Source organism: Carcharodon carcharias, chromosome 6 (genome assembly GCF_017639515.1).
Source record: "Carcharodon carcharias isolate sCarCar2 chromosome 6, sCarCar2.pri, whole genome shotgun sequence".
In the NCBI taxonomy this organism is placed as follows: Eukaryota; Metazoa; Chordata; class Chondrichthyes; order Lamniformes; family Lamnidae; genus Carcharodon; species Carcharodon carcharias.
The window spans coordinates 94,944,726-94,967,239 of NC_054472.1; the positions used below are offsets into that span (position 1 = coordinate 94,944,726).

Below are 22,514 nucleotides of genomic sequence, written 5' to 3' on the forward strand. Positions count from 1 at the left end.
CTTTGCAGTCCTGCCATATCTGGTCGTGAATGGTGGTGGACAAGAAAACAGTTAACAGGCAGCAGCAGTTCCAAAAATATCCTGATTCTCAATGATGGGGGGCACACTAGTGCAAAAGACAAGGCTGAAGCATCACAGATGCCAATCCTCAGCCAATTCTATTCACTATTCACTTCACATGATACCAAGAAATTAGTGTTGCTACTGCCATTATCCTGCAGGATGCCTTTGAGGCTACCCTGATCAGATCATTTCCCGCTGTGTATCCCCAGCATCACAGATGCCAATCCTCAGCCAATTCTAATCACTATTCACTTCACATGATACCAAGAAATTAGTGTTGCTACTGCCATTGTCCTGCAGGATGCCTTTGAGGCTACCCTGATTAGATAATTTCCTGCTGTGTATCACACAAGCTCATGAACGGGCCAAAGGCAGTCACTTTCGGCCCTGAAAAGTGCCCAGATTACCCTGGAAGGGCAAGGTATCTCAAACATTTGAGCAACAGGTGAAGCTAGCTATTTCATGCAGTAGTGACACGAATGGTATTCACTACTAACAGGATGCTGCCTTCAAGCCAAAAAGACATTCTGCCTATCACAAAAATTAGAAACGTGGTAAATGAATTTCAGTGCCAGTATGATGCTAGGTATGTAGGCTGTACATCCCAAAGACTGGTGAATCGTATCAAACAGCACTACCCAGCCACTGTTCGCAATAGGCAGGGCACAGACCGGGCCCAACCAGCCTCTGCTTGCAAAGCTCAGTGTCAAACCTTAGATGTGATTCCACAATTGGACAATATGTGCTAAATAATCCTCAATGTGCTAAGAATTACACTGACAACCAATTTAAGATTGTCAGTTGGGCTCGCAATGTGGCAGATTTGTGTGTACTGGGAGCTACATATATTAACACACAGGGCCCTGTTCTTTGCTGACAGAAAGAACACGTACATCCAGTGCACCTGTTTCAGTCAAACAAAATAAATGACAGTTATTCGCTGACTCATTCCTCAGGGCAATGCTTTGCCCAATCATGGTCAAGCCGCCTGGTTTAAATTTCAAACAATGCTTGGCAGTTAACTGTCAGTCACCATCAATGGTTCATTCTCCATGGCAATGCGACTTGCCAACCAATCAGCACGCTCTTCATATACAGTATAAATAGCTGCTTTCTTCCTTATATTGGTATTCTTGCAAGTGCAAGACAAAAAGCTTAAACATGTCTTTTTTCAGTAATACTCAAGTTCTGTACAACCAAACTGCCTTGACATTACTGAAGATTTGTGGTCAGAAATAGCTATGCCCCTAGTCAAGCTGTTCCAGTACAGCTACAACTGGCACCTACCTGACGATGTGGAAAATTGTGAACGGAAGTGGTCATCAACAGTGCTATCAAGTAGCACTTAGTCAGCAATAACCTGCTCACTGATGCTCAGTTTGGGTTCTACCAGGGCCACTCAAGTGCTGATCCCATTACAGCCTTGGTCCAAACATGGACAAAAGAGCTAACTCCAGAGGTGAGTTGAGAGTGACTGCCCTTGACATCAAGGCAGCATCTGACCAAGTGTGGCATCAAGGAGCCCTAGCAAAATTGAAGTCAATAGGAATCAGGTGGACTCCACTGGGTGGAGTCATATCTAACACAAAGGAAGGTGCTTGTGTTTGTTGGAGGTCAATCATCTCAGCCTCAGTTTATTGCTGCAGGAGTTCCTTGGGGTAATGTCCTAGGTCCAACCATCTTCAGCAGCTTCCTCAATGGCCTTCCCTCCATAATAAGAAGTGGGGATGCTGCTGACGAGTGCACAACCTCCAGTACCATTCACAACTCACCAGATACTGAAACAGTCTATGTCCTTATGCTTCAAGACCTGGGCAACATTCAGGTTTGGGTTGATAAGTGCAACTAACATTCATGCCACACAAATGCCAGGCAATGACCATCTTCAATAAGAGAGAAACTAACCATCTCCTCATGACATTCAAAGGCATTACCATTGCTGAATCCCCCACCATCAACATCCTGGGGGTTATCATTGACCAGAAACTGAATGGGACCAGCCATATAAATACTGCGGCTGCAAGAGCAGGTCAGAGTCTGGGAATTCTATGGCAAGTAACTCACCTCCTGACTCCCCAAAGCCAGTCAACAATCTTCAAGGCACAAGTCAGTATGACAGAATACTCTCCACTTGCCTAGATGAGTGCCACTCCAACAACACTCTAGAAGCTTGACACCATTCAGGACAAATCGATCCACTTGATCGGTACCCCATCCACCAACTTAAACATTCACTCCCTCCACTACCTACGCTCAATGGCGATACTGTGTACTACATACAAGATGCACTGCAGCAACTCACTAAGGCTCCTTCAACAGCACCTTCCAAACCTGCGACCTATACCACATACCAGTATGTGGGCATGGGAACTTCCCCACCTGCAAGTTCCCCTCCAAGTCACGCACCATCTTGACTTAGAACATTGTTGCTGGGTCAAAATCCTTCCTATGGGCATTGAGAGTATACCCGCACCAGATGGACTGCAGCAGTTCAAGGCGGCACATCATCACCACCTTCTCAAGGGGGATTAGGAATGAGCAACAAATGCTGGCCTTGCATACCATGAAAGAACTGAAAGAAGGTACTTTTAAAAAGCTGTTATATGTCTGAATTTTGCCAGTTCTGATGAAAGGTCAATGACCTGAAATGTTAATTGTTTCTCCCTCCACAGATGCTGTCTGGCCTGAGTATTTCGAGCATTTTCTGTTTTTACTTCAGATTTACAGCATTCACAATATTTTTGTTTTTATTTCTATAACTGTATATTGCCTTGTGAATATACTGGGGATTCATGGAATATATAAAGCTTTATATTTAATATTTAGTTTTATATTTAAGAAATTAATGAGGGCTGGGAAGAAATCTGTCACTAGTTAAAGATATATTCTTTACAGTCTGTGATACTGTAACCAACTAATCCCCAATTACTGATTAGATCAGGAGTCTGATTAATGCTCGACATATGTATAATCCCAATCACAAGATTTACTTGCCTCCCAGGTTTTTCATTTGTGTAAAGCAATTGCTATGCCCCAGAGGGACTGATCTAAAAACAGAGATAAACTTGGGCAAAAGCAAAATATTGTGGATGCTGGAGATCTGAAATAAAAACAAAAAGTGCTGGGAAAGGTCAGCAAGTCTGGCAGCATCTATGGAGAGAGAAGCAAAGTTAACATTTTGAGTCCCATAAGACTTTCCTTTGGAACAAAAGCTTGAGCCCCCTTAATGTTAACTTCATATACTCATTCATGTCAAGCTGACCATATCTGAAAGGGAAATTTCTTTTTTACTGTTAAGGGAAATGCCAACTTATACCTACTCAACTTTAGTGCATGTGCTCAAATTTACTGCAGCAAAAAAACTCTCAGACAATTCTCTGAATGGTCCGTGCTGTAAATTTCTATCAAGTCAATACAATTTAATCAACAATCATTTTGGGAATTTTTTTTGAAAGGAGTTATGCCTTATATAATATATAAATGATCTCTAGGATAATCATAGCCTTTAAAGAAAGCATTTGCCTTAGATTTCTATAAACTGTATACTGTAAACTTTTCAAAATCAACTTAAGCATTCATTCAGCAATGTTGATATTTTGACTGTTGTCTGAAAAAGAAACTCATCTCTCATAACCTCCCAGTTTGTTTTTTGTCAAATACATTAGGACACAAATGTAACAGTAACTATAATACATCTGCTCCAATAGAAATAACTCCAATGTGTATTATTGACTCAAAATATTGTCCATTTTAAAAATTTCATTAATTTATTTTGAACACTAATTTGTCACCTGTTCCTGATCAGATTTTTCTCCATTACTGTTGTTTTCCTCAAACTACATTTACTCTATCTAAACTATTCAATTTTTCCAAAATTTCTTTCGCTTCCCCTATCCATTTCAGAGGTAGGGGCATATTTTTAAAAGCTATAAGTTTGAAATTACTGTCAGCGCGTTTCAGAATGAACATTTAATGCGCTTGTGCCAAATTCAGCACTCTGGTGGTAGAAAACATTAGATCCATTTAATCTAAAAGCTTGTGGTTTCAATCCAGAGGAAGTAACTTCACTGCCAAGTTAAACTGTTGTGAGGATGCATGAAATTCAGCAGTAGACTTTATGGGGAGGATTTTCCCCCTGCCTGGGGGAGGGGGGAGAGTTGAAGTGGGAGTGCACGGAGGCGCGCCTCCGATCGGCGCCCCAAATGGAGGGCGCACTGCCATTTTACATGGGGGGGGGGGGGGGGGGGGGGCAAGTAAGGCCCGCCCAGCGTGACGTCTGCGCGGAAGTGCTATGCACTCCCTGTATGGGCGGTGGGGAATCCCTAAAACTGAAACAATAAACAGTGCACTCATCTCCCTGAGGATAAGTGCTGCCTCAGGGAGATTGTCTCTACTGTACAAATTATTAAAAATAGAAAAAATAAATCCCTGACATGTCCCCTCATGAAACGCGCTGACAGTAATTTCAAACTTATAGCTTTTAAAAATATGCCCCTACCTCTGAAATGGATAGGGGAAGCGAAAGAAATTTTGGAAAAATTGAATAGTTTAGATAGAGTAAATGTAGTTTGAGGAAAACAACAGGAATGAAGAAAAATCTGATAAGGAACAGGTGACAAATTAATGTTCAAAATAAATTAATGAAATTTTAAAAATGGACAATATTTTGAGTCAATAATACACATTGGAGTTATTTCTACTATTGGAGCAGATGTATTATAGTTAGTTACATTTGTGTCACATGAGTTGGGACATGTCCATAACTTTAAAAAAAACTTTAATTAAATTTTTAAAAACCTACATGAAACCTCATCTCGCCCACGGATGAGGGTTCATGCTTTTTCTAATGCCCGCCAGGGCTCCTGGCCTGTCCAATGGACAGGCAGGTCCATTATTTACTTAAATGACTCTGTGAATGGCCTCAATTGGCCATTGACAGGTCGGCAGGCGCACAGCTGATTTTGCTGAGCCCCCGCCTACCTGAAAATTTAAATGGGGTACGGTGACATCGGGAGTTCTGCCTGACGTCACTGCGCGTCATTTTACGCGTCAGCGAGCAGGCACCGCCCCGCGCTTGCCCACGGGAAAATCCTGCCCTTTGTAACAGTACAGAGTATTAAAAACTTTTAATCTGGGCAACAACATATCATCAGGTTGTGAATCCTATGCTTGGATCAGATGCATGTCAAGAGTGGATTACATACCTGAAATTCAAAATGATCCATGGTCTAGATGAATTGGTACTGAGTGATAAAGTGCATCACTTATTTTCCCCTAGCCTGCCAAAAAATCTCACCTGAGTTCTCAGCATCCATACATTCTTCCTTGTCATCTTGTGGAGAATTCTCAAATTCCTGAAAAGGATGATGCATTAAGATTTTTGGTACACTTTCTTCTTCTGGTTGTACATTAGTTTTCAAATATTTATGGCAATGCATAAATTCTCAGTTTTGAAGCAGTCCTTTCAAAATATCAATTACTAGTTATTAGTTGGTGCTGTCCACATCAGCAAAAATAATGCAAACCAAATTCAATACCTAATTATGAATTTAAATAAAAATCCCAAATTTTGTAACAGGAGTTGTAACTCCATCAATATAACTCACATCCATTTCATCTTTAAATGGAATTCTGCCTGGTTTATATTCTGGATCTTCATCCTCTCTGTCAAAATCAGCACTGAAAGAACAATTTTAATTAAAAGTCATACTCTTGATCATGCTGTTTATTGAATGGGTGGGGGAGTGGGATGTGTGTGTGTGTGTGTGTGTGTGTGTGTGTGTGTGTGTGGTGGTGGTGGTTGTGCAGGTTCAGAATGAACTCAAAAGTACAACTTACCCATCACTAACATCTGCCAGCACATCTGTTCCCCTCTGTTCTGCAGCCATAGCCTTTGCATCAGGCATTCCCACCCGTTCCAGGAAGCAGAATACAGGGTCTGCCCTTATGGAATTATATTTTTCATATCCTATTCAAAAGAATCACTGATTTCATAATTTACACTTTTTAAACTGAGTGTACAATTGTATTCAGATCAACAAGTTTTAATTTCACAATGCAACACTGCTATGGATCTTGGTATGAATGAATGTATTAAAAAAGTTAATTCGCACACCATGGAAATTATGGAACTGAAAACTAGATCAACTGAATAATTATTTGCTCATTAGCAAATTTACACCAGATTGACTATATGTAACTCAATACAGGAGATTAAAGTTTAGACATTTGCTTGAATCTACTTATCTTTCACAAGATGACTAATACAAAGCCACCTGTGATGGGGATAGTTTTGAACTTCAAAAGTACATAGGCATGTTGGTGGATTGGGCAGACAACTGGCAGACAATGTTTAATGCAGTGAAGAGTGAGGTGATTTGTTTTGGCAGGAAAGATATGGTGAAACAGTATAAAATAAAGGGAGAGCCTCTAAAGGAGATGTAGGAACAGAGGGACCTCGGTGTATATAAGCCATTGAGGATTGCCGGGCATGTTGAGAGAGCAGTTAATAAAGCATTTTGTATCTTAGGCTTTATTAATAGAGGCATTGAATACAAGAATAAGGAGGTCATGGTGAACTTGTATAAGACACTTGTTAGGCATCATCTGGAGTACTGCGTCCAGTTCTAGATGCCACATTGAGGAAGGGTGTGAAGGCACTGGAGAGAGTACAGAGGAGGTTCACAAGAATTCCTGGGATGAAGAACTATAGCTATGAGGATAGATTGGAGGAGTTGGCACTGTTTTCCTTGGAGAAAAGAAGGATGAGAGGAGCCTTGATAGAGGTAGTCAAGATCCTGAGGGGTATGGATAGGATAAATAGTAAGAAACTGTTCCCAATCAAGAGAACATCAAGAACTAGAGAGTACAGATTCAAAATAATTGGCAAAAGGAGTAAATGTGATGTGAAGAAAATTTTTTCACCCAGAGGGTGAAGTCTGAAACAAACTTTCTGAAAGGGCGGAGGGGCAGGATCAATTGAGATATTCAAAAGGGAATTAAAATGCTACCTGAAAAGAGAGAATATGCGAGGTTACGTGGATAAGGCAGGGGAGTGGGACTAGGTGGAATGCTCTTTCAGAGAGCCAGTGCAGACTTGATGGGCTGAATGGCCTCCTTCTGCACTGTAAATTCACTGTGATACAACCTTCAAAATAAATTGTTCTTGTTTAATATTGCGTAAAAAGGATAAAGCTGAAGCCAATTACTTAATAACAGGAGTGAAACTGCATACAAAATTAAAGTATTTGCAAATTCATCAGTCAAAAAAATTAGTATTTTAAACGAGAGTTTATTAATACCTTTTGGGTTAGACACAGCCATTCCATTAATATTAAAAATAAAGAATGACAAGTCCCAGTAATAACTGAGAAAATGATTGTCAGACTGGACTCATTTCAGTTGTGTCCATAAGCACCACCGCCTCAGTCAACCAAGGACTACATAATTCAATTAGGTTTTGCACTGTGACACATTATTCTTAAGTACTCTTGAGCCTCAAGCCAAATTGTAATCATAAAAGGTTTTATAAGCCATCATTCTACCCCCCTTAGTCAGGACACACACCAGAGAATTCCACTATGACCTCTAGTGAATTTGGATTATGATTAGGAACTGCTCTTTGTATACATCATGGCTGTTCCACATCCCAGTGGCTCACAGTTAACAAGACAGTATTCCACAACAGGGGACGGGAAAGTCTCAGTGCTGACATTTGTGAAATACTACTTGGAAAAAAGCCCAGGAGGCACTTATACAGATTAATAGCAGAGGTTAAGCTACCATTCACTTTAACGGAGGCTGGTAGAAAAGCAGCACATGTGGAGCAGTGGTGGGAGTCGAGATAGGTGCAGTTTATTAAAATAAACTGAAACCCAAAATGTTTGAATTTTTAATTAGAGAGATAGACTCACTTTTCAAATAATTTTATAATGTATAGTTTGGAAAGTAATATTCATTACAGTAGCTTCCAAAAGTATCGTGCACTGCACCCAAGCAATCCAACAAGCATTTCTATAGAAACAGCAAAATGCTTAGCTCATGATAAAGAAACTTATGTTATTATCAAAAGTACTTCTAGGGTTGATTAGGTGGATTACATTTGGAACTCAAGTCCAATATTCTTAGTGTCTATTAACCATACTAGTGAAGAAAACTTTTATCCTTAGATCCAATTTTGTATTTTACAAAAAAATGACATTAGTAAAAGAGGAATTACACCTACAAAACAACTGTGAACAATTTTTCACCTAATCATCATCATTTTTTTCTTGAAGGCATTAGTTCATATTCAGAAAAAGTTCTACAGGAACCCACAATGCTCACTGGCCATTTTTTTGCTTATAAACATACATGATGGGCGTTCACAAGCTATTTCAATATGATGGGCTGTAACCTCCAAGTCCGATTCTGCCCTTGTCCCAACATCCACAATGTACATCCTTCATTACTAGTTGCTGGACTGTGATCAGCAATCGATACCCTGGCTATTATTCCTTCTCTAGCACCCAAATCGTGTTCCCATGATCGCTGAGGTCAAATAACATACTGCATACCTTGAATTGTAACTCAGAACTGCAACGTTTGTGTGGATCCATACTACACTAGAGTAGTTACCCACTGAGCCACTCAAGTACCCATAACAGTAAGTTAACAAAGCTTAAAGCAGTAATTACATACCATGTTTGAACACGCCGATGAGAAGGCATTTATCAGCTTCTCTGTCCCACCAATCCGTAGGAAGTTCAGCATGGTCAATTTCTGGGATCCAGATATCGACATCACTAAAAAGAAACATTTAAAAACTACCTCAAAGTAAATGAATGATGCTGCTCAAAAACAAAATTAAACTATATCCTACAAATGTAAACATTGCTCCCATTAAAATTTGACACGGGAATCTGTGCAAGGACTTACAAAACGTAAGTTCAAACATATTGTAATTTCTTCAATGCTAATATGACGATTTTTAAAAAGAATTTGACGAATGTAAATATTATTAAGCAATTCCACAGTACAAAATTGCTTAGATTTTTATATTCCCCCTTCTCTCTGGTAGCTTTTATTCAATTATTCATTCTTGTGGAATACCGGTCACCTTATGAACATGAAGAAAATAATTATGACTAGGCAATGAATGTTTCATTGATTTTTAAAATTAGCTCTTCACTTCAGCAGTTGCAGTAATTAGGTTTCTAAAGCTTCTCTCTTGGTTAAAAATCAAGTTCTTACCCAATTCTGTGAAACCACACCTAGATTCCTAAATACTTATTTTCTAAAATAAATGCTGTATTTAATGGGATGAAATACTCATGGCATTTGGTTAAAACGGGTTTTACTTGCCAAAATTACATTGACACAAACCTGTCCCATCTCCACCTCCAACTTTACTCCCATTAGTAAGTTATCTTATCAAAACTTTGTGTCATGCGGCTGATTCAGGCAATCAATTTTGCAATCTTAAAAGCTTATTACACTAAACATGGCTTCATAAACAAAATGAACATTTTACAAAACATGGAAATAATTGAATACAAAACTTCATAATATATCAAGGGGAGGTGGTGGCATTGTGCTTTTGTCACTAGACTAGTAATGCAGAGGCCCAGGGTAATGATCTGGGTTTGAATCCCACCACGACAGACAGTGAAATTTGAATTCAATCAATAAAAATCAACGAAACTATGTCAATTGCTGTAAAAACCCATATGGTTCCCTAATGCCCTTTAGGGAAGGAAATCTGTCGACCTTACCTGGTCTGACCTGCATGTGACTCCAGAGCAATGCAAAGTCCTCCTTACTAACATCTGGGCCTTGTGCCAAAATTGGGAGAGTGCCTCACAGGCTAATCAAGCAACAGACAGAATCATACCTCACAGATAATGTCCCAGACATCGCCATCACCACCTTTGGGTATGTCCTGTCCCACTGGCAGGACAGAACCAGCAGAGGTGGCGGCACATTGGGGAGGGAGTAGCCCTCAACTTTGACTCTGGACAATGGGCAAGGAAACTTCCTGCTGATGACCAAATATTGGCTTCCCTCAGCTGATGAATCAGTGCTCCTCCATGTTGAACACCACTTGCAGGAAGCACCGAGGGTGGCAAGGGCACTGAATGCACTCTGGGTGGGGGACTTCAACGTCCATCACCAACAGCGGCTTGGCACTATTGCAGATTGAGCTGGACAAATCTTAAAGGGCATAGCTGCTAGATCTGCAACAGGTGGTGAGAGAACCAACGAGAGGGAAAAACATACATGACCTCATCCTCACCTGCTTGCCGCAGATGCATCTGCCCATGACGATATCGGTAGTAGTTACCACCACACAGTGCTTGTGGAGGCAAAGTCACATTGAGGGTACCCTGCATTGTGTTGTGTGGTATAACCACACTATTGGCACTGTGCCAGCTGGCATAGATTTCAAACAGATCTAGCAACTCAAGACTGGGCATCCATTAGGCACTGTGCACCATCAGCAGCATTGTACTCAAAACACAAACTGTAACCTCAGGGGCTGGCATTTCCCCCACTCTACCATTACCACCAAGCCTGGGGATCAACCCTAGTTTAATGGAGAGCGTAGGAAGGCATACCAGGAGCCCCACCAGGCATATCTAAAAATGAGGTGTCAACTGGTGAACTTATAACACAGGACTACTTGCATACCAAACAGCATAAGCAGCAAGCGATGGACATAGCTAAACGTTTCACAACCAAAGGATCTGATCTAAGCTCTGCAGTCCTGCCACATCCAGTCCTGAATGGAGGAGGACAATTAAACAACTAACGGAGGGGGCTCTACAAATATCCCCATCCTCAATGATGGGGGAGCCCAGCACATCAGTGCAACAGACAAGGCTGAAGCACTTGCAAGATCCTTCAGCCAGAAGTGCCAAGTGGATGATCCGTCTTTGCCTCCTCCGGAGGTCCCCAACATCACAGATGCCAGTCTTCAGCCAATTCAATTCACTCCACGTGATAGCAAGAAACGGCTGAAGGCACTGGATACAGCAAAGGCAATGGGCCCTGACAATATTCTGGCAATAGGACTGAAGACTTGTGCTCCAGAACTAGCCACGGCTCTAGCCAAGCTGTTCAAGTACAGCTACAACACAGGCATCTACCCAGCAATATGGAAAATTGCCCAGGGTTGTCCTGTACACAAAAAACAGGACAAATCCAACCCAGCCAATTACTGCCCCATCAACCTACTTTTGATCATCAGTAAAGTGATGCAAGGGATGCTCAACAATGCTACAAAGTAGCATTTGCTTAGCAGCAACTTGTTCACTGAAGCTTAGTTTCGGTTCTGGCAGGGTCACTCAGCTCCTGGCCTCTTCTGTCTTGGTTCAAACATGGACAAAAGCGTTGAACTCCCGAGGTGAGGTGACTGCCCTTGACATCAAGGCAGCACTTGACCGAATGTGGCATCAAAGAGCCCTAGCAAAACTGGAGTCAATGGGAATCAGGGGGATTCTCCGCTGGTTGGAATCACACCTAGCACAAAGGAAGGTGGTTGTGGTTATTGAAGGTCAATCATCTCAGTTCCAGGACATCACTGCAGGAGCTCCTCAGGGTAGTGTCCTAGGCCCAACCATCTTCAGCTGCTTCATCAATGACCTTCCTTTTACAAGGTCAGAAGTGAGAACCTTTGCTGATGATTGCACAATGTTCAGCACCATTCATGGCTCATCAGATACTGAAGCAGTCCATGTCCAAATGCAACAAGACCTGGGTAATATCCAGGCTTGGGCTGACAAGTGACAAGGAACGCTCGTGCCACACAAGAGGTGGGCAATGACCATCTCCAACGAGAGAGGATCTAGCCATCACCCCATGACATTCAATGGCATTACCCTCTACCAACATCTTGGGGATTAGCATTGATCAGAAACTGCACTGGATTAGCCATATAATATTGTGGCTACAGGAGCAGGTCAGGGGCTAGGAATCCTGCAGCAAGTAATTCACCTTCTGACTCCTCAAAGCCTGTCTACCATCTACAAGGCACAGGTCAGGAGTGTGATGGAATACTCTGCACTTGCCTGTAGCTCCAGCAACACTCAAGAAGCTCGACACCATCCAGGACAATGCAGCCTACTCAATTGGCACTCCATCCACAAACATTCTCTCTTTCCACCACAATACATATTGGTAGTGTATACCATCAACAAGATGCACCTACAGGAGCTCACCAAGGCTCCTTAGCACCTACCAAACCCACGACTGCTACTACCTAGAAGAACAAGGACAGCAGGCACATGGGAACACTGCCACCTGGAAGTTCCCCTCCAAGTCACTCACCATCCTGACTTGGAAATACATCACTGTTCCTTCACTGTCACTGGATCAAAGTCCTGGAACTCCCTTCCTAACAGCACAATGGGTGTACCTATACCACATGGACTGCAGCAGTTCATGGCGGCAGCTCAGCACAACCTTCTCAAGGGCAATTAGGGATGGGCAATAAATGCTGGCCTAGCCAGTGATGCCCAAATCCCATGAATGAATAAAAAAATGGAAATTATATTCTTCCTTTCACGGTTACAATCTAGAATGGTTTTAGTTACATCCTGGATCAGTTGTAAGTTTACAAGGTTCTGAAGGGGCTTGACAGGGTAGACACTGAGGTGTTGTTTCCCCTGGCTGGAGAATCCAGAACATGGGGTGTTGCAGGGGAGAAACAGTCTCAGGGTAAGGGGAGGACTGAGGTGAGAAGAAATTTCTTCACTCAAATGTTTGTGGATGCTCCATCATTGAATATATTTAAGGACAAGGTGAACAGATTTTTGGTGTCTCAGGGAATCAAGGGATACGGCGCGCGGGTCCAAAACTCTCATTTTATTCTTCTTTTCTACTTCTTTATGCTCCCATCCTCCTGCCAATTTAATTTACGCTCCCCCCAACCACATCAATGAACTTCCCCGTGAGGACATTGGTCCCAGTCCTGCTTAGATGCTATCTGGTGCTTTTGATTGGTGTCCCCTGCCTCAGATTTGCTCCCAATGGCTTTAAAATCTGAAGGCTTCCTTCCAGCACCATGTCTGAGCCACACACTGATCCTTTCTATCTCTACTCTTGCTGGTATGTGGCACTTGAAGTATTCTCTGCTTTTCAATTCTACCCTGCTAGAAATGAACCGCAGTATTTTGTTTTGCTCTCTTTTGGACTATTAGCCTGCATTGCGACATTTAGTGATTTGTTTATCGGTAATCCAAGATTCCTTTGCTCCTCTATTCCATCTAAACACTTAATTTCCAACAAGTATGTGGCCTCCTTATTTTTCCCTAACAAAATACATCACCTTGTACTTATCTATGTTGATGTTCATTTGCTGTCTTTCTGTATTTTGTTGCAGTCGCCTCTGTTAATTATATCTCCCAATTTGGTGCCATCCCACATTTTACCTTCTGTAAATTTGAGGCCGTCCAAACTACTGCCTATCTCACATCAGGTCCTGTTCACTCATTACATGTACCCTTGATTGGCTTCTGGGCAAGCATCACTTCTATTTTAAAGTTATAGAGTCATAGAGGTCTACAACACAGAAAAAGGCCCTTCGGCCCATCTAGTCTGCACGGGTCAAACAAGTACCTAACTATTCTAATACCATTTTCCAGCACCAGGCTCATAGTCTTGTATGCCATGGCATCACAAGTGCACATCCAAATACTTCTTAAATGTTATGAGGGTACCTGCTTCTAGCACCCTTTCAGGCAGTGAGTTCCAGATTCTCACCACCTTCTGGGTGAAAAAATTCCTCATATCCCCTCCAAACCTCCTGCCCCTCACCTTAAATCTATGCCCCTGATTATTGAATCCTCCACCAAAGGGAAAAGTTCCATCCTGTCTATCCTATCTATGGCCCTCATAATTTTATGCACTTCAATCATGTCCCGCCTCAATCTCCTCTGCTCCAAGGAAAATAACCCCAGTCTATCCAATCTCTCCTCATAACTAAAACTCTCCAGCCCAGACAACATCCTGGTAAATATCCTCTGCACTCCCTCTAATGCAATCACATCCTTCCTGTAATGCAGATTCCAGAACTGCACACAATACTCTAACTGTGGCCTAACCAACATTTTATACAGTGCCAGCATAACCTCCCTGCTCTTATATTTTATGCCTCGGCTAATAAAGGCAAGTGTCCCATATGTCTTCTTAGCCACCTTATCTACTTGTCCCGCTACCTTAAGGGACCGGTGGACGTGCAAATCAAGGTCCCTCTGATCCTCGGTACTTCCCAGGGTCCTACCATTCATTGTGTATCCCCGTGCCTTGTTTGTCCTGCCCATGTGCATCACCTCACACTTATGTGGATTAAATTCCATTTGCCACTGATCAGCCCACCTGACCAGCCAATCTATATCCTCCTATAATCTAAGGCTATCCTCCTCACTATTTACCACCCCACCAATTTTCGTGTCATCCACAAACTTACTGATCAATCCTCCTAAATTCAAGTCTGAATTGTTTATATATACCACAAACAGCAAGGGACCAACACCAAGCCCTGTGGAACCACACTGGACACAGGCATCCAGTCACAAAAACACCCCTCTGCTTCCTGCCACTCAGCCAATTCGGGATCCAATTTGCCAAGCTGCCTTGGGTCCCATAGGCTCTTGCCTTCATTATCAGTCTCCCGTGAGGGACCTTATCAAAAGCTTTGCTGAAGTCCAAGTAGACTACGTCAAATGCATTGCCCTCATTTATACACCTGGTCAACTCTTCGAAAAATTAAATCAAATTGGTCAGACATGACCTCTCCTTAAAACCATGCTGACTGTCCTTGATTAATCCCTGCCTCTCCAAGTGTAGATTAATTCTGTCCCTAAGAATTGCTTCCAATAGTTTCCCCACCACTGAGGTTAGACTAACTGGCCTGTAGTTCCCTGGTTTATTCCTTACTCCCTTCTTGAACAACGGTACCACACTGGCTGTCCTCCAGTCCTCTGGCACCTCTCCTGTGGCCAGAGAGGTATTGAAAATTATTGCCAGTGCCCCTGCTATCTCCTCCCTTGCCTCACTCAACAGCCTGGGACACATATCATCTAGGCCTGGATATTTATCTACTTTTAAGCCTGCCAGGCCACCTAGAGCCTCCTCCCTTTCTATGCTAATTTCTTTACTTATGTCACAGTCTTACTGGCTGATTTCCATACCCACATCATCCCTTTCACTTGTGAATACCGACACAAAAGTATTCATTTAGAACCCTACCTTCGTCTTCTGCCTACACAGACACATTACCACTATGGTCCTTAAAGGGCCCTGCTCTTTCCCTAGTTATCCTCTTACTCTTAATGTACTTGTAAAATAACTTTGGATTTTTCCTTTATTTTACCCGCCAATGTTTTTTCTTGCCCCCTTTTTGCTCTCCTAATTTCCTTTTTAAGATCCCCCCTACACATCCTACAATCCTCTAGAGCTTCCGCTGTTTTGAGCCCTTGGTATCTACCATAAGCCTCTCTTTTTCTCTTTATTCAATCCTGTATATCCCTCAATTGGTCCCACCCTTTGTTTTTACTGGAATATGTTGGCCCTGTACTCTCCCTATTTCCTTCTTGTTATTGTTTTCAAATCTATCCATGACCTCAACCCCACTATCTATGTCATCTCCTCTAGCTCCAGAGCCATCAAATATTTGCACTCTTCTAATTCTGGCCTCTTCAGCATCCCCGATTTTAGCTGGTTTACCAGTAGTAGCTGCACCTTCAGCTGCCTAGGCCTCAAGTTCTGGAATTCCTTCCTGAATCTTTTCATCTCTCTACCTCTCTTTCCTCCTTTAGGGCTCCTCAGTTTCCTACAATACAACAGTGACTACACTATAGCAGTGAAGCTCTTTTGAAAAGTGCTTTGGGACATCCTAAGGTCATGGAAGGTACCATATAAATGTAAGTCTTTCTTTTTCTTTACAACCTACCTCTTTGACCAAGCTTTTGGACATCTGCCCCAATATAGTTGTGTCAAATGCTGTTTTACAACACCCCTGTGATGCAGCTTGGAACATTATTGCAATGAAGGTGCTATATAAATACAAGCTACTGCTGCTGGCTACAAATTCTGGAATTTTACTTCTGATCCCAAATCATTTTTGTAAATCGTGAACAACGGTGGTCCCAGCACCAATATTTGCCGAACATCTTTTGCCAGTCTGAATAATGTCTTCTTTGTCATCAGCTTGCTACGCATTTTGCAACTTGCCCTAGTTCCAGATGTTCTGATCTTAGTTGTGCATGTAATAAGTGATAACTTATTGAAGGTATTTTGAAACTCCAAATACATTAAATCTACTGCACCATTGCTTATCTATCCTTTCTGTTACTTCTTCAAATAGTTCAATAATTTGGTCAAGTATGACCTTCCCTTTTGAGACCCATCTTGACCATTCTTTATTATATTTTTAGTTCCTAGATTTTATTACATCTTTGAGGGAGGATTCTATTATGTTTTCTGCCATTGGCATTAAGCTAATTGGTTTATAGTTCCCTGGACTTGTTCTATCTTCCTCTTAAATACAGGAAACAAATTCATTGCCCGCTAGTCCTCATTTGTGGCATACAATCAAAAATTCAAACTGCTGGCTTCCAGCTTATTTCAGGCTGAACGATCAACATCACAAAAACAAATTATCTGGTCATTTTCATATTGTTCATTGTTTCCTACATTATAACTGACTACATTTCAAAAAGTGCTTCACTGGTTTTAAAGCGCTTTGAGATGTCCAATGACCATGAAAGGCGGTATATAAATGTAAGTATTTGGGGTTTTTACTGAACCAAGATATTACCAATTTGCTTGTTCCAATTTTATGCAGATTGAGAGGGTTAGAGTCCATACCAAATGGATAAAACACAATTCAAAGATATTTCAATCCAAAATAATACTGCATAATTATGTTTGAATATTGATTTCAGTTTGAGAGGTAATGGTAAGAAACCACTAGTTGAGAAAATAAGTCTGCTGGACTTATTAATTGGTCTTGGATCTGAGTTCAATATCCCTACCCTCATCCAGTACAGGACTCCATAATGACCATTGAGAATTTTACATTATATCACCCTTGCTAAAGGATGGTAATTTATAGACAAAGAGACAACATAAATTAATTAAAAATGGAAGAATCCCATTCAGTTTCATTTTGGGAGTTGCAAAACAAAGATTAACAAGTTGATAAACAGCTCATGCATTAAGTGGCTAAAAATAGGTTTTGTTGCATTAGATCTATGTGGAGCAATGCTTTGAAAAATTGTCAACAATCCTGACAAGCATAATTAGGGATCAAAATATTTTCAGAGGTAGCATTCCACTTCGTTACCAAAATTCACATGCTATACTCAGATCCAAAAACTGATTCTGTGAACATAATTTGATAATTAACTTGAGATAAATGTTAGTCCCTGCAAGTTGGATTAACAAATTATATTGAATCTAATTTATAAAGAATGAACAAGCTATACAAAAGCAACATGAAAGGTGGCCATGTGGCAGGCTGAGTTGTAACTGCATTTCTAAGTCAGGCCAATAGGAGTGGTACTGAGCTGCAGCTAAGAACTGTTACACAAAGTGGCACGTTGAATTGAAGGATATAGCCGTTAACTAGCCACATACTTCAGACAACGGGAGGTCATTAGAAGAGTCCTAGGTGTGGATTACCTGCCAATTTTCTTTACAAGCTTAATCAGTTAAAAATAATTTCAGGCAAAAGTATTGGACCTTCAAATCTCAACAGGTACTTGGCCATTTTTTAAAATTCAATTATTGATTCTAACTCAAGGATGCATTCAGTTAAATCTAGATTACAGTAGAACCCTGCTATTCACAGGGGTTATGTTCCCGTGAATTCTTGCAAAGGTCAAAATTGCGAACGGCAAACATGCTTTATAATGGGAGTGAATTAGATAGGTTCCAGCCATCCCAAAATTTGACCTTTTTAAAGGAACAGAGGTAATAAAACTATGTTTTTGAGTAAATTCAAGACAACTTTGCTGCAGAAATTGTTTGACAATGCAAGGAAACAAGAACAATATAAAACTTGTTTCACAGACAATAAAAACTGTTTCTTAGTACAGTAAATTTAAGGCAATTTTACTGAAGAAATTGTTTAACAATGCAATAAAACAAGAACACTAAAATTGGTCACTCAGAGGCAATGAAAACTGAGTATATAGTAGAGTTTGTCACACTTACAGTACAAATTACAGTACAGTGCTGTACAGTATTTTCTTTGAGAGTGGAGATAGAGGGAGTGGGTGAAGTGGCTGATGTAGATGTGGGTCAAAAGAACCATCTTATTCTTGACTGCTTTTTCAATTTTGTAAAGCACTTGCCAATGTGGCTGGTTTTAAATATAAACCAATGCTAGTTTATAGGTCAGAAAACCCTTAAGCTTTTGAAAAATAAATATCATCTGCCAGTTTTTTGGAAGACTAACAGCAATGCCTGGGTTACGTAGTAGTATTTAAAGACTTTGGTTTGAGAATTGCTTTCTGCCAGAGGTCAGGACTTACCTGAGGAAAAAGAACTCTGTCTTTCAAGGTCCTTCTAATCCTCGATAATGCACCTGGACATATACACTCTCTTGCAGAGAGCCATCCAGATGTTGACATTTTGTTTTTACCCCAAATACAACTTCAGTTAGCCATCCAATGAAGCAGGGGGTCCTTGCAACAATCAAGGCTTACTACACCCAACGCAGTTTCAGCCATATCCTTCATCTCTTGGAAGCAGACCCTTCAACCACAGTCCGTGATTGCTGGAAGGAATTCAACATCTTCATAGCAATAGGCATAATTAAGGACTCATGAGATGAAGCTAGAGCTTCAACCGTAAATGCCTGCTGGAAAAAAAATTGGCCTGAGACTGTGAATAATTTCACAGGGTTCCCCAATGTGGATGCTGGAGTGGCCAGGATTGACGACTTGGCAAAACAAGTTGGACAGGAGGGATTTGAAGACCTGACCACAGATAAAGTAGAGGAGTTGCTTCAATCTAATCAAGAGGAACTTTCCATGGAAGAATTATTTGTGCTGATGAAATTAAATAAAAGTAAGCAGGAAGAACAGCCTGAGAAAGCTCATTTAACAACCAAAATTATGGCAGATCTCATAAGATCAACTGAAGATTTGAAAAAAAACAGGTGACAGATCATGATACAAACATGGAAAGACCTCAGCTGGAGTATTGTGTACATTTCTGGGCGCCACATTATAGGAAGGATGTGAACACATTGGAGAAAGTGCAGAAGAGGCTTACAAGAATGGTTCCAGGGATGAGAAACTTCAGTTACAAAGATAGATTGGAGAGGTTGAGACTGCTCTCCTTGGAGAGAAGAAGACTAAGAGGAGATTTGATAAAGATGTTCAAAATCATGAGGAGACTGGACAAAGTAGATAGGGAGAAGCTGTTCCCGTTCGTAAAAGGATCAAGAATGAGAGGGCACAGATTTAGTGATTTTCAAAAGAAGTAAATGTGACCTGAGGAAAATCTTTTTCACACGAGTTGTTCAGGTCTGGATTGCACTGCCTAAGTGTGGTGGAGGCACATTCAATTGAGGCATTCAAGGGGGCATTAGATAATTATTTGAATAGAAACACTCTGCAGGGGTATGTGGAAAAGGCAGGGCAATGGCACTAGGTCATGCTCATTTAGAGACCCAGTGCAGACACGATGGGCCTAATGATCTCCTTCTGTGCTGTTAAAAATGTGATTCTGTGGAAGAAGCATTGCTTTATGTAGAGCGATTGACACTGCTATTGCTCCTTACCAAGTGCTAGCCTGTCCTTTGCTGCTTTAAAACCATGAGCTGTCCTTTTTAATTTCGATATGTAGGCCCTATTTGGTATTTCCTTCCAGAACAGTCCATTTTTGTCTATGTTAAAGACCTGCTCTGTCTGGTAGCCTCATTCCTCAATGTATATCTGCAGCACCTTGGAAACTCTCCTGCAGCTGCGTGGGCAGCTGATGCAGCCTCCCCCACCAACTTCACATTATGCAGCCTGAAATGCTTTTTAAAGCAGTCAAACCATTCTGCACTGGCTGAGAATCCTTTGGAAGGCAAAGGAGGGGCACCTTCTGCACCATCTCCACTGTCACTATTATCACTGGTGACACCAGAACTACCCTCTTTACTACTTTTTATGAGCTGGTACAGTTCAAGTGCCTTATTTCTAATGGTTGGATCATTAACTGGGGTCCTTCTTTGATGCTGGTGCTGTATCCACACGTTGAGTAACTTCTCCATTTCCTTTAAGCGTGGATCTTTCCTACTTACAAAAGTTAACTTGGCAGTACAAGTACCAGAAGCACTAATAAGGGCCCTTATTTTTTCTTCAGGCTGCTTAATGTACCTGATTGTGGATTCATTGGCAGAGTATACCCTGGCCAACATGGTAGCACTTGCACCATTTTTCAGTCTATCTAAGGTGGTGGCTTTTTGTGCAAGTGTCATCACTTTCCTGGGACGTTTTCTGCTTGGCTCTGACTCACGCATTTTTAGTAAAGTGCTGCACTGTACCTGTACTGCAAAATACTGGTTGGGAGTTACTGTATCCTGTAAATCACAGCAAACAACATGCAGTTAGAGACAGCACACACACAGTACACACTTACCACATGGGAAACACACTATGGAAACCTTGTTATTTATAGCTTCTAAATGCTGGCTTTTCTTTATTTTAGGACAAATATATGTTCAGGTAAAAACTTTTAAATTGTGGATGGGCAAAGATTTGGAGCATTGTACAAGCACTTTCACACGGGTAAACAAATTTGTGAAAGAAGTCAGGAAATGGCAGGAGTTTATTGTAACTTCATTTGTTGCTTTATAATGATTTAAGTTTCTTAACCTCAGTGGTTCATTATTAGACATAATTCACTAGATTTATCAATTTGATTGCACTGAAATAAACTTTATAGAGTTGTTAATAGTGACATTTTAAAATTACTTAACCTTTAGCTAGTGACTATATAAATGAACACAAACTGAGCTCATCTATCAGTCTGTACCTGTTTTCAGTAGGATCTTAATTTATTACAGTCTTCAAGTTGGATGGGTTATCAGATTCAAATCAAAATGTTTATTTACAAATATTGAGAAATCTTATTTTAAATAAAACCAACCATGGTAAAATATTTTAACATTATAAGAAATGATTTTCTATTCATCTATATAACTTCCCCAAAAACCACAGTAAAGATATTCCACTGACCTTGCATCTGCACCATCAAATATCTTTTCTGCTACATCTCCTATCACTTCCTGCCTCAAATAATACAGCATCCGTACCCGCAGCAGGACTCTGTAGAGGAAGAAAGTTCTAACATTAGTACTGTTTGCCAACACTAGCTTTTGGCAGCTGCTTCTGTTCATCCATCATTCTGCCAAGGCTGATTAGCTATGCTGTATGGTAGGCTTGAAACATGACAGATGGTGGCATATAATCACCTCTGTGTGGTGCTTTCTGCTGGCTTTCAACAGCCATGCTTGGCAACCACTTTCAACATACTGAGCACAGTGCAGCGCAGCCCAGACACATTTCATTCAGTGATGCCTAATTCAGTTTGTGAAGTTTAACGTGTACGTTGCCAGTGCTTCTGAAGTGTTCAAGTAAGTTTGTAAACAACTGAGCAGATGGCTTGCAGTAGGCGTTCTGCTCCATTATCTCATGCAATTTCCTCAGCTGTTGCTTACTATCTTCTGAAGCAGCTTTATGTTTAGAATAATGAGCAGCCACATTAGTAGCTGAAAAAGATAGATATGCAAAATCTAATTTCAAATGTCTCACTACAAACAATGGCCTATTTTACACCTTTTATTGAAAACAAGGCTTTTCAAGCAGAAACTTAATGTACCCTAAATATGAAAGCACTTTTTAAATACTAACCATAAATACATATGAATTGTATACAAGTATGAGCAAAATGCCTTGAACTGTCAAGTTTAGAAAAATAAATGGGAAATTTCTGAGTTCCTTACTTGAATTTGACATTTTTTCTGCTTGCAAAGTTTATAATAGGGTTATGGTTCAACTCACTTGTTGCAGTGGTGTTTCAGGTGTTTCTTGTAGCCATCATCATGCAGCAAAATATCTGGGTTGCAGTTCACTAGCCAATCTGCATTTTTCATGAATGGTTGAGTGGACTGGCTTTTAACTTTCTTTCCTTTCCTCCCTCTAGGCACTGGTGCAGACAAACCTATTGTTTAAGCAAAAATATAACAATTATTAGCTCAGAAAATGGATAAATCAGCCCCAAACCTTTAATCAAATACTGCACAAACAATAACTAATAATTTTCAAATTCCAGAGACAAAATAAATCACAATCATTTTAATCTTCACTGTTTTATAAACTAATATGTTTCCTGTAGCATTATTCATGATTGAACCTCTGATTTTTGTTTGTCCATCATTCTGCCTGTAATTTGTTCATTTCTTGATCGGA

At 40.8% G+C, this 22,514-nt stretch overlaps 1 protein-coding gene across 3 annotated transcripts in view; it reads right to left on the reverse strand.

The window, feature by feature from the left end:
- The window catches only part of chd7 (chromodomain helicase DNA binding protein 7), a 273,969-nt gene that overhangs the window by 37,172 nt on the left and 214,283 nt on the right, over positions 1-22,514 (reverse strand). For all 3 annotated transcript variants that reach the window (XM_041189422.1, XM_041189420.1, XM_041189421.1), the window contains exons 23-28: positions 22,107-22,266; positions 21,282-21,371; positions 8,743-8,846; positions 5,902-6,031; positions 5,670-5,742; positions 5,360-5,417 (exon numbers count right to left, since the gene is read on the reverse strand). In XM_041189422.1, the coding sequence (XP_041045356.1) occupies positions 5,360-5,417; positions 5,670-5,742; positions 5,902-6,031; positions 8,743-8,846; positions 21,282-21,371; positions 22,107-22,266 (615 nt within the window). The remainder of the gene's footprint in view (positions 1-5,359; positions 5,418-5,669; positions 5,743-5,901; positions 6,032-8,742; positions 8,847-21,281; positions 21,372-22,106; positions 22,267-22,514) is intronic.